The sequence below is a fragment of the Leuciscus leuciscus genome (genome assembly GCF_965113295.1).
Source record: "Leuciscus leuciscus genome assembly, chromosome: 13".
Taxonomy (NCBI): Eukaryota; Metazoa; Chordata; class Actinopteri; order Cypriniformes; family Leuciscidae; genus Leuciscus; species Leuciscus leuciscus.
The window spans coordinates 26144784-26158392 of record NC_138737.1 but is presented as its reverse complement, the minus strand read 5'-3'; the positions used below and the strand labels follow the sequence as shown (position 1 = coordinate 26158392).

General features: G+C 41.8%; 1 protein-coding gene across 1 annotated transcript; it reads left to right on the top strand.

Moving 5' to 3' along the window:
• LOC309512819 (uncharacterized protein) lies at positions 1 to 6530 on the top strand (the record flags this gene model as incomplete). The annotated part of the gene is made up of 4 exons (XM_082188547.1): positions 1 to 137; positions 2821 to 3510; positions 3980 to 4129; positions 5209 to 6530. 4 exons carry the CDS (start codon positions 1 to 3, stop codon positions 6203 to 6205), a joined length of 1974 nt encoding a protein of 657 aa, XP_082044673.1. The 3' UTR covers positions 6206 to 6530.
• Positions 6531 to 13609: the final 7079 nt, after the last annotated feature.

Below are 13609 nucleotides of genomic sequence, written 5' to 3'. Positions count from 1 at the left end.
ATGACCCCCGTGGAGGTAGAGTCCCCTCTGCCACACCCCAATTTATCTCCTCCTCGAGAGGGTTACGGTGTGGAACAACCCGACAAATCTTCCTCAGACCACACCCCCATGTACATCGCAAGCCGTGGAGCTTCCGGGTGAGCCTGGTTATAATCAATGTAAACAATGTTCTCAAGAAAAAAAAAAGATTCGGTTTGAATTTTGTTTTGACATTTTGATTTGAGTTGAAAAATTATATACAAATTAAATTAAAGGGTTAGTTCACCCAAAAATGAAAATTATCCTACAATTTACTCGCCTTCAAGCCATCTTAGGTGTATATGACTTTCTTCTTTCTGCCAAACACAATCGGAGTTATATAAAAAAACTGTCTCTTCAAAGCTTCATAATGGGAGTGACTAGGAGTTTTTGAAGCTCCAAAAAGCGCTTCCTTCCATCATAAAAGTAATCCATACGGCTCCAGTGGGTTAATAAAGGCCTTCTGAAGCGAAGTGATGCATTTTTGTAAGAAAAATATCCATAATGATAACTTTATAACTTGTAATCACTAGAGAGTCGAGTTCCAGTGTGTGACGTAGGATGTATGAAGTAGGAGTAACGTAAGCTTAGGTGAGAGTAGACGCCTCTCGTGGTTCAAACAAATAGTGATGGGCAACAAACTCAAACTCCTCCGACATTTCTCTTTAAAAATTCTCGTTGTAGACCTCTAATTCATGACCGGTATTTTGTTTTGCTCTATCCTCTTTGCTTCCGCGTTCATCAATAGGTAATGCGTTGGGTCAGAGTTGACTCTTCAGCCATAACTCGACTCGCGTACGGAATCCAGTGATTCATACATTTATAAATATGGATATTTTTCTTAAAACAACCAGTATATTATCATTTAAAATGGGGACATGAAAATGTGCTGCAAAGCATGAATGACCCACCAGCAGCTACTAAAAGTATTCTAAAGTGTATTTATTTTCCAGAAGGGTCCACAAACTTAATTCCAGTGCTGTGAAATTTGTTTCTTAAAATAAACTCTAATGGCCAAAACTATTTGCAATTATGTAAAATTTTAAAATATGAAGCCAGAGATTTTTGTGTTCACAAAACAGTTTGTGTTCACAAAACAGTTAAGAGTATTAGAGTATATTCACAAGTCAAAACTGTTTGTCACCTAGAGTCTGACAGAAATATGCAAGTGGGAATGACTGTTTTTGCACTGTTTATGACAATGAAAGCAGCATTAATTGGTACTGGATAAATGCATGCTTATTTCTCACCTACATCGTCTCAGCTGTGCGGACACTCCATCAATGAAGCGCTAGACTTGCCAAAAACAGCAGAGACTGCTGAAGCTGCCCACTATAGGGAGAGTCATTTACATAAGATAAACACTGCCTTTTCCATTAGTGGACTACTTTTATGGATGACAAGTAAAAATGTGTTGTTATGTAAGGCCTACCAGATTCAGGCATGTTGATGAAAGGAGCAGGTACATTTGGGAAGGTTTGGATTCACATCTCTCTCCCCAACTTAATCAAAACCCCAGCACACACACTCATGCAAACAATGCACAAACTTCATGTAAAGATATTAGGCACATTCCACAGGAAGCTTACACATCACTCCTTCCTCTCTGCCTCTTATCCTCACTGATCTGAGCTGATTGCTGGGGCCTGGGAGGAATGATAATGGAGGAAAGAGAGATATGAAAGAGGAACCACGACAGCATAGACATCATCACTTTCCTCATTACTGTACATCTGTCTTCATAAGCCTCTATTTTAGTCATAGTTTTTGTTTTTGGATAAAAATGTCCTTTAAGTTTAGTCAATGTTTTGTCATATGCATTATTTAAAGTCTATTTTATTCTGATTGATTTATAATTTCATTCAATGAAAATAGCATTTTTATCTGACAGTATTGTGCAAAATGGCAAAAATCTAGTCAAACTTTAAAATACAAAACTTGTAAAAACATTTAGTATTTAAACAAGTATATAAAAAACAACGTATCAATACAAACAAAATATTTTTCTTTTTCCAAACATATTTCTTCCAGTGTTTTTTTTGCCAAAAAAAAAAAAAAATATATATATATATATATATATATATATATATATATATATATATATATATATTCACTAACAGTTTTAATTAAAATAATTTAATTATCGCTACATTGCATCATTTCCATATCATCTTCGATATCGTTGATGATTTTTTTATTATTTTTTTTTATTAACATATTCAGCATTTAATTGACAAAATTAATTGATGACTATTTACCATCAGCAATCAACATTCTCTTAGTAGAATTTGCAATCGTATTCTGACCAAAATGTATGAGTCTTTCCATTGTTCTAATTAAGGCCTAGGTGCCATTCTCAGAACAGTGGAAATGGTGGGCTGGGCTAAGCATTGTGGGAAAGAGACAGTGAGATGTGACTCCAGAGCAAAGTGTCACAGTGTCTGGTTTGTGTTTCCCCGGGTGTCCACTAAAGGTCTCTCTCCCTTACTGTCACCATTATTTCTGGAACTGCATTTCCCACAATCCCTGTCTGGACTCATCACTGTTCATTGCACTCAGCTGTTCCCTATCACATTGTTAGTGTCTGTGTATATATACCCTGTCTGGTTAGTGTTTGTCACGGAGTTGTTGTATATTGTCACCCACACTTCTGAGGTCTGTTGCTAGTCTGTTCTTGTTTATTTGTGTTTGGATTGATTATATGGACTTTGACCCCTGCCTGGATGACTACGATTTTGGATTGCCCTAACAATAAAACCTACTGCTATTGGATCTACTGTTTCCCGTGTGTGTCCGTGACAGAACGACTCCGTCAATGTATAGATCCAGCAGTTTGGGGTTCCGTATCCTTACACCCAAGACGGAGAAAGAGAGGAGGGGACGGGTCCAAAATATATTGAATTTACGCCAGCAGGGCGACTCGGTGAGTGGCCTGGCCCAAATGTTTTGGACCCTCTCTGGAGGGCTGGGGTACAACGACATGGCATTGAAAGAATTCTTCAATGGCTGCCTAGATGACCCACTACCTGAGTGGGAGATAAAGGGGCTGGAGATCCTGGATTTTTGGGAATTTACCCGATACATTCAGACTCGGAGCCAGTGGGACATATCAGTCATACCTGCTTCTCATGATGGAATGGCTGACCCTGCACCGGTGTCTCGGGACAAGATGGTCGCCATGCCAGTTCCGGAGGTGATAACGACTCCTGAGACGATGGGTTTGATATCACCATCCGGCCATCGTAAGAGGAGGAGGAGAAGAAAGACTTCCTGTCTCCCTAACGTCCCGGATATCGTCCCCGTGCAGCCCGCTGTCGTCCCGGAGGTCGTCCCCGTGCAGCACGCTGTCGTCCCGGAGGTCATCCCCGTGCAGCCCGCTGTCATCCCAGAGATCGTCCCAGAGATACCCATCATCAGTCCTGCCACGGCAAGGAAGGCTGTCTTCCTCTTTTATGCAGTAGCTGTACTGCATGCTTGGAGGAGACACAGCAGGTCTGCCGATCCAGAGACCGTTCAGGTCACGTCTGCCGAGCCTGGGTCTTCGGACAAGATGGCCGCCGCCGAGCCTGTTCACGCCACGCCTGCCGAGCCTGTGTCTTCGGACAAGATGGCCACCGCCGAGCCTGTTCACGTCACGCCTGTCGAGCCTGTGTCTTCGGACAAGACGGCCGCCGCCGAGCCTGTTTACGTCACGCCTGCCGAGCCTGTGTCTTCGGACAAGATGGCCGCCGCCGAGCCTGTTCACGTCACGCCTGCCGAGCCTGTGTCTTCGGACAAGAAGGCCGCCGCCGAGCCTGTTCACGTCACGCCTGCCGAGCCTGTGTCCCCTGACAAGATGGCCGCCGTCGAGCCTGTGTCTGTTCCTGAGCCTGAGCCGGTGGCGTCTGTTCCTGAGCCTGAGCCGGTGGTGCCAGTTCCAGTTCCTGTGCCTGAGCCGGTGGTGCCAGTTCCTGTGCCTGAGCCGGTGGTGCCAGTTCCTGTTCCTGAACTGGTGTCTGTTCCTGAGCCGGTGTCTGTGTCTGTGTCTGTTCCTGAGCCTGTGTCTGTGTCTGTGTCTGTTCCTGAGCCGGTGTCTGTTCCTGTTCCTGAGCCGGTGTCTGTTCCTGTTCCTGTTCCTGTTCCTGTTCCTGAGCCGGTGTCTGTTCCTGTTCCTGTTCCTGAGCCGGTGTCTATTCCTGAGCAGCCGGTGCCTGTTCCTGAGTGGGTGCCTGTTCCGTGGCCGCCCGAGGGGTCGTCTCCGCCGTGGCCGCCCGAGGGGTCTTCTCCGCCGTGGCCGCCCGAGGGGTCTTCTCCGCCGTGGCCGCCCGAGGGGTCTTCTCCGCTGTGGCCGCCCGAGGGGTCTTCTCCGCCGTGGCCGCCCGAGGGGTCTTCTCCGCCGTGGCCGCCCGAGGGGTCTTCTCCGCCGTGGCCGCCCGAGGGGTCTTCTCCGCCATGGCGGAGACGATGGGTTTGATATCACCATCCGGCCATCGTAAGAGGAGGAGGAGAAGAAAGACTTCCTGTCTCCCTAACGTCCCGGATATCGTCCCCGTGCAGCCCGCTGTCGTCCCGGAGGTCGTCCCCGTGCAGCACGCTGTCGTCCCGGAGGTCATCCCCGTGCAGCCCGCTGTCATCCCAGAGATCGTCCCAGAGATACCCATCATCAGTCCTGCCACGGCAAGGAAGGCTGTCTTCCTCTTTTATGCAGTAGCTGTACTGCATGCTTGGAGGAGACACAGCAGGTCTGCCGATCCAGAGACCGTTCAGGTCACGTCTGCCGAGCCTGGGTCTTCGGACAAGATGGCCGCCGCCGAGCCTGTTCACGCCACGCCTGCCGAGCCTGTGTCTTCGGACAAGATGGCCACCGCCGAGCCTGTTCACGTCACGCCTGTCGAGCCTGTGTCTTCGGACAAGACGGCCGCCGCCGAGCCTGTTTACGTCACGCCTGCCGAGCCTGTGTCTTCGGACAAGATGGCCGCCGCCGAGCCTGTTCACGTCACGCCTGCCGAGCCTGTGTCTTCGGACAAGAAGGCCGCCGCCGAGCCTGTTCACGTCACGCCTGCCGAGCCTGTGTCCCCTGACAAGATGGCCGCCGTCGAGCCTGTGTCTGTTCCTGAGCCTGAGCCGGTGGCGTCTGTTCCTGAGCCTGAGCCGGTGGTGCCAGTTCCAGTTCCTGTGCCTGAGCCGGTGGTGCCAGTTCCTGTGCCTGAGCCGGTGGTGCCAGTTCCTGTTCCTGAACTGGTGTCTGTTCCTGAGCCGGTGTCTGTGTCTGTGTCTGTTCCTGAGCCTGTGTCTGTGTCTGTGTCTGTTCCTGAGCCGGTGTCTGTTCCTGTTCCTGAGCCGGTGTCTGTTCCTGTTCCTGTTCCTGTTCCTGTTCCTGAGCCGGTGTCTGTTCCTGTTCCTGTTCCTGAGCCGGTGTCTATTCCTGAGCAGCCGGTGCCTGTTTGCTGAGTGGGTGCCTGTTCCGTGGCCGCCCGAGGGGTCGTCTCCGCCGTGGCCGCCCGAGGGGTCTTCTCCGCCGTGGCCGCCCGAGGGGTCTTCTCCGCCGTGGCCGCCCGAGGGGTCTTCTCCGCCGTGGCCGCCCGAGGGGTCTTCTCCGCCGTGGCCGCCCGAGGGGTCTTCTCCGCCGTGGCCGCCCGAGGGGTCTTCTCCGCCGTGGCCGCCCGAGGGGTCTTCTCCGCCATGGCCGCCCGAGGGGTCGTCTCCGCCGTGGCCGCCCGATGAACAGTCCGCTCCATCCTGGCCGCCTGAGGGAAAGTCTCCGCCCTGGCCGCCAGATGGACTGTCTGCTCCGCCCTGGCCACCTGAAGGAAAGTCTCCGCCCTGGCCACCAGATGGACTGTCTGCTCCGCCCTGGCCACCTGAAGGGTCGTCTCCGCCCTGGCCACCAGATGGACTGTCTGCTCCGCCCTGGCCACCTGAAGGGTCGTCTCCGCCCTGGCCGCCCGATGGACTATCTGCTCCGCCCTGGCTGCTTGATAAACTGTCGTCTCCGCCCTGGCCGCCTGAGGGAAAGTTTCCGCCCTGGCCACCCGATGAACTGTCTACTTCGCCCTGGCCGCCGGCTAAGCCAGCACCCCCTGTCTCTGTTCCCCTCCATGGTCCTGGCCCTCCATCCCTCCCCCTGATCCTCCACCGTTCCACCTCCCTCCTGGACTTTTGTTGGGTTTTGTTTCGTGTCGTGGAGCGTCTGGTAGCCGCTCTGTAGAGGGGGGGTTATGTCACAGTGTCTGGTTTGTGTTTCCCCGGGTGTCCACTAAAGGTCTCTCTCCCTTACTGTCACCATTCATTCTGGAACTGCATTTCCCACAATCCCTGTCTGGACTCATCACTGTTCATTGCACTCAGCTGTTCCCTATCACATTGTTAGTGTCTGTGTATATATACCCTGTCTGGTTAGTGTTTGTCACGGAGTCGTTGTATATTGTCACCCACACTTCTGAGGTCTGTTGCTAGTCTGTTCTTGTTTTGTTTCTTGTTTATTTGTGTTTGGATTGATTATATGGACTTTGACCCCTGCCTGGATGACTACGATTTTGGATTGCCCTAACAATAAAACCTACTGCTATTGGATCTACTGTTTCCTGTGTGTGTCCGTGACACAAAGCCATGCCAACATTGCTGGAAAACGAGAGCATCAAATAAAAACCATTCCTTTAGAGATAATTAAGCAGAGACAAACAGTGAGTGGAGCTGTAAGAGAAAAGTCTGCCTTCAATTTTCTACATGGCCGTTTTTGGCATTGCGTTCAATGTTTTCTTTCTCTTTGGGAAAATAAACCACAAATTGTTCTGACTCAAGAGTTGTCAAATGTCTGAGGAGACATTTCCTGAGGCTATTGAAAATGGGCAACTATCAGACAACAAGCTACTGATGGCTTTAGAGTTTACATTGATGCTTTGTTTCAATTTGCAGCTTTATTCTTTATGATGGATGTGCTCTTCAGAAGATTCAGCTCATCTTTTTGTTTCTTTCTTTTTTTTCTTTTTACTGCTGTTATTGCATTTATAACTGGTCACACTTTAGATTAAGGTTAAATTCTCACTATTAATTAACTATTTACTATGACTTTTGCCTCAATAAACTCCAAATCACTGCTTATTAATAATTAGTAAGGTAGTTTATGTATTGGGTAGAAATTGGATTAGGGATGTAGAATACGGTCATGCAGAATAAGGCATTAATATGTGTATTATAAGTACTAATAAACAGCCAATATTAGTAATATGCATAATAAGCAAAGTTCATACTGAGAATTGGACCCAAAAGTGTTAAATTATAACTTTTGAGTTCAGCTTGGAGTGAGATTTTTGGAGTGGGGTGGGGGGATTTCTCAATTCGATTCATAAGCTTGGGATTTAATGTTGGTCGCTACTCAACATTGATTCATTCTGATATATAAATGGGGTACAATGGGGCTAAAGGCGCACCGCTGTAAAAGGGACATTTGATTTTATTCTCTTCTAAACCACTAGATGGCACAAAAAATTGCAGCATAAAATATCATAAAAATATTATGTTAATCATATCACATAATAAAATATAATATGTATTATTACTACTGTAATGCCATATTACATTTTATTGGATCTTCAAAGCTTTTAGATTAATTTGTTTTAAAATATGTATTTGAATATAGCTATTTATAAAAAATTAAATAAAAAGATATATATTATAATAAACAGAAAATAGGATTAAGCTGAAGTGATTATTTTGAAAAAGTATTAGTTATTATGCAAAACATATTACTTTACCTAAAGGATTAATGTATTAATAATGGGGCCTTTAGCCCCATCCTGGTGAGCGTTTTAACCCCAGAGTGGGGTAAAAGGCCCCCCTTGCCACCTCAAGATTTCTGGCTAAACAAACCACTTTAATGAAATAATTTCACAAAATGTTTTAATCCATTAATGTTCAATTAAAACATAGGCCTATAGGACTATAGTATTTTGTTATAGTATTATAGTATCCTCGCAAGCACAGTTAAATTAGTTAAATTAAGACTTAAATGTAGGTAAAGAGTTGTGAGAAAATAGGATGTACGTCAGGTCTTAAAGTGACAGCAGCCTATTAAACCCTCTGCTGTGATGTCTGTCATTAACCCTTTCACACGTAAGTTTAAAATATTCTGGCGTGAGTTTTTCAAGGCGACCGTTATTTAGAATGTGTCACTTTATGGTTTCCATGGTGACGCGTCATTGCTTGTCATGTGACACACCGCAGCAACAACAGCGCTGAATGAATGATGATTTTTCCTTTTTTATTCAAAATATTCACAAATTTGTTAGCTATGGCATGATATTCCGATTGTCAAATATATGCAAGTGGATGTGTTTTTTTTTGTTTAAACACCTTTATAACGATCACGTTAGTTGAGCTGTATTTGCATGTTAGTTTGTGCCACAGTTCAGAGAATCGGATCTGTTGGATTTACCACACGTGAATTCATCCACTTCTCCCAAAATACATGAAAGTAAGTGGCCGGTGAACTGGGAGAAGAATAGAGTAAAATTTAAAGTTACTTACACAATGTTTATCTGATATGAATAAAACGTGTCTAATTATAATGGAAAGGATTATTATTGCCTCTTCCATAGACATCAGTGTGTATTTTACAAACTCTAAATGTATTGTTTTTTTAGTACTTAACGCAGAGGGGGGTTCCACGTGTGCCCTCAGCAGCCGCGCCGTCTCTGGCTGTCACTGATAGGCGACAATGACGGGATGAGCCTTGGAATTGGAATTTCTCTGGATTTACAAATCTTTGCGAACTTTTGGGATAATGTAAGTACACAACTGCATGAAATATATCACGCTGTGCAAGTGGTTTTGGGATATTTTATTACAAAAATCATACATAATGTGCCTTTAAACATTTTTTAAATATAGCCTAATGTCTTTATGTTGTTTCTACATTCATTTGGAGATTAAATGTGAAATTATTACAATATAAAAATATATTAAAAACTTTAATATTAGGTTTTATTAATCACAATTAATTGAGAAAATGTGTGAATATGCAAATGCCGTTTGACAGCACTAATATATATAGATAGCTAGATAGATAGATTATTGCTCTGAATGATGAAGTGGATCTTTTAATTTTCTGGTAGCATTATATACTTAATTTGGACATGGATTCACTGGCTTTTTACCAGCATCTCAATTTGCACAGGACAACTTTTACCTGTGCTTATTTTTTTCTTGGCATTGGAGTATCTGCCTCCCTTGTATCCACAGAAAAAACACCAGAAAGGAAGTCGTGTCTATTCTCAGAACAAACATAAATCAGACCCAACAGAACTATATAAAGGCTAATCCCATGAGCATGTTTAAACTGAATGATTTATACTTTCATTAACACTACTTTAACGATAACGCTAACGATACGCTACTCCACATAGAAAGAACAGACATTCCGACTAGTTCCTGATCTGATGCAGACTAATATAAGTGGCTGAAGCGGATTCATATCATCTTGGTCTGGAGAGAAGTTTACTCAAGGCAACATGAAAATAAGCGGGGCAGTCTGAAATCTGCCCCAAGGGCTCTAAATTAGAGTGTGCTGCAGTTCCATTTTGTCACCATAGATTTACATTGGAAAATTGTGGGGAGGACACCTTCTGCCCCGCTTAGTAGGCTATCATAATACATTCCTACGAAGCCATAAGTTAAATGAATGCTGAATGCATTTATAATTTATTATTGATTCAGTTTAAATAGAGGTATATATTTTGGATGGATATTTTGGTGGGGCACCTGCCCTATATCAACGAGGACTCTACATTAATACGATAGTCAAGTTTGGGTCCTTGCTTGTGGAAATCATTAGTGTTCTGATAGATAGTTTGCATGTTTAGAGCTGCAACCGAGTGACTAGAGGAAGCTGCCCACTCAGGTATTCACCCCTGACTGTGTCCAACACGCGGATGGGATCCAGATGTGCAGTGTGTGTGCTATTTCACTGATGTTTCCTCATTGATTTGAGTGAGATCAGTGTTGCCATTTTTTTTTTTTGCCATGCAAAAACATGCATTTATATCTACCCCGTAATGTGCTGTCACGTGAAATAAAAGATTTAGTTTTGCTATGAAACAGCCCATGGCTAAGACTGCACATTTCAATTTGAATACAAATTCTGCCGATTCAAATAATACACTTGTGTCAGGAGTGCAGAAAGAAAGAGGTACCATACTTTGGTAACTCAAGCTCAATGCTTGAGATGGTCTATATTTGCATTTGGCTTAAGGATGTGACACACTTATTTTTTTTATTATTATTTTTTTCAAATGGCAAAAAATAAAAGAACAAAAGGGCTGACATATTGCCCTAGACATGATCAGGCATGAGGTGCCCCACCAACATGAACACAATTACACATGTTAACACCTTTTTATTAAAGTACTGAGTATGTCATGTTTTGGGAGTGACTTTAAAGTCAACATGATATCACAATTGACCCTATACTTTCTTAATGCACTTTACTGGTCTTATTGTGACCAATCCATTACTGTATGTTATTCCAAAGAAAAAAAAAATGTTTGTCTTTGTAATCTTTAATCAAAATATAATAGCACACTCTTCCTATGAAACAACTTTTCTTTTCCGCTGACGCTAATCTGACGGCATGGATGAGGACCAACAGGTCATGGTGTAGCCAGATCTTCAGACTGACGGCAGAAGGTCTGGACTCTTAAACAGATTTCATTTGCCAAGGACCGCCCAAGAGGACGTCTGACTGACATGTTAAGCAACCAGTCACAGTTTTGTTCAGTCATGTTTAGGGGTGTGAACATGTGGTCAATGACTGCTGTGCAACCAAAAAATCATTCATTCAAGAATGTTCTGCAAAATGTACTGCAATAATAGCGCATCAGTCTGCAATCATTTAGAAAATCCAGCATTTATTTTATCCTGATTATCTATATATATATAGAGATTTTTTTTTTTTAAGCTGTTTTATTATGTCAATTAAAATAAGAATGATCTAGGGGTTATCTTTAATATCATGCCAGGGGACAAAAACTTGATAAACTTTAAAAAAAAAATAATAATAATAATAATAATAATAATTTAAAAGATCCCCTAATTTAAAAAATAAATAAATCACCCCTTTAGTAAAGAAAAAATGACTGTATACTATTTTGGATTTTATGTCAACTTTTGCCGTCAATCTTGAGACAAAGAAGTGTGAATTTGAATTTGCACATGTGGTGTATTTCAAATCTTAAAAGTATATTTTTAAAAACCTGTACTTGCAGATGATATAATATTAATGAAATAAAAGGTACAATTTCAGAACTATGTTTTATGTCAACTTTTGTCAATGTCAAATTAAAAGTTTTAATATTAATTTAAAATCATTAAATTTCCTAATCTAAATAATTAAATAAGTACACATTTTGATGTGTAGTTTAACATGTAAAGCACATGACATTAAAATATATTTTAGTTAACCATAAATGCCTTTCTGTACATTTGGCAGTACATTTTAACCATATTTAAAATACAATATAATTACTTTGAAATGTCATATAAAGATGTACTTTGGTCCATCTTAAGTGGGTCAAACAAGCACTCTCAACTTCAACTACTCAAATATAAACTATAATATGTTTTCATTTAACTCTTTCAAAAGTATAGTGTAATTCTTTTTCACAAGGGTGAATTAGCCAAAATAAACAAAAAGAAAAGGGCATGTACACACTTGTACACACACAAACAGTACTAAGTATTGTAAATGAAGGGTATTTTTGCAGGCACAGATTATTCCATGTGATCCAGCTCAAGATCCCTAAGTCACTAAATGAGGTAAAAGAATACTAATTCATCAGAGAATTTCATGAATTATAAAAAAATTGTCATTATGAAAGATTTAAACTTAAGAACACTGACAACAACAATGTTAAAATGATACAGATAAGCAAAGAGGTAATTAACTAGACAGTTCACACCACGGTGAATTGAAAGTTCTACAACGGCACCAGATCTTCATTGCCTTTATCGAGTTTATTTTTTTATCATTACAGTTGAATGGAGATAATACCTTCATTAAACATTCTTCACTGTGATTAGATGCCACATCCACTTTGTGGTGCTCCTTCATATCCAGGATCATCTCTACCACGGGACTCACTCTCTATTGATAGGATCCTGTTTTAGCTCCTATTTTAGCCCTCTCATGAAGGTTTCCTGTCATCTCGATAACCCATCTTCCTATCTTCCACCCTGACCTTAAACAAAATGTGCTTCACTTCAAAGAGTCTGGGAGAAGTAACTTGCTAGTTGTGGAGGTCCCTAAGTAGGGAACGAACATTTCTGAGACAGTCAGTGAAAAATCATCTTTGAAAACAGAAGCTTCTCTAATGAGGCATTAAGACCAACCCAAACACACCAAAACTTATTTTTCTTTTTTTCTCAATTTGTTGACACAGTGTGGAACGCAGTCCCCCTTGAGCTTGTGATTGTGAAAACAAACATGCAATATTAGACGATTTTCTGATTACAAATCTCTCTGAAACTGTCTTTTCTATGACTAATAAAGCAAAACCAAAGTTGATTCAATCAAATGGGGTGAATCTGAGGGGAGTCCTTTTCATTTTCGGACAAGAAGCTTAATTTCAATACCTTTTCAATACATCATACTAGATCACATGCATGTGTGTATATATATATATATATATATATATATATATGAAGAGTTCAGATGCAAAAGCCTTTTAAGTGCCATCTGAAATTTTCTTCTAGAATGATCATTTGTATCAAGCTCGTATATTTAAGTTCAATAATTTCAATTAAATGGCAATGCAAATTACCTATTAATTGTCATTTAAATGAAATTACAGTATATATATATATATATGACTTGGAGAAGCTCTAGACTAGGATATTTTATTCCATGATTAAGCTTTAGTTGCACTACAACAGCACCATCTTGTGTTTACGTGGTGCTAGAGCAACTTAAAGGGATACTTCACCTCTGGAAAGATGAATGTGTATTTAAAATGGGTCACTCAAAAAAAAAATGAACTAGGAAGGTTGTGCACTTTACATAATATATGTATATTTAGTTTACTTATAATAATTGTGTTTGTTGACTTGAAATGTTTTTTTCTATTAAGGTCCACGTAATTATGTCTCAACTTAACAGTAAAAAATCCTAACGTGTTGTCTAAACACAAACCATTTATGTTAAGTAAAAAATCTTACATCCAGAGCGTGGCAGTATAGTGCGACGCCAACTGCCATTTTGCCCTAACTTTATTTGATTGTGTTCAATCTGCTTAATATGTAAAATTTAAGTTTACTTAATCCGTTTGTGTTGGATTACATGAATGATTTGTGTTGCATTAACTGAAACTGGGCAGTGCTTGTTAGTTCCCAGCATGCTTTGCATATGGTTGAATTAAGAGAGAACACATTTTTTAATTAAGTGTTATTTTATGTTTTTTTGAGAAAATGAGAAAAGGGGAAGACTTGATAGAGTGTAATTGTGTTTAATGTTCAATTACATTGGAATTATTAGAACCATTTAAATTACAGTGGGTTACCATTGTGGAGAAGTGTGGAGCATTTTGTTTGGCTGTGGACTGATTTAGTTAAATTTAACTGC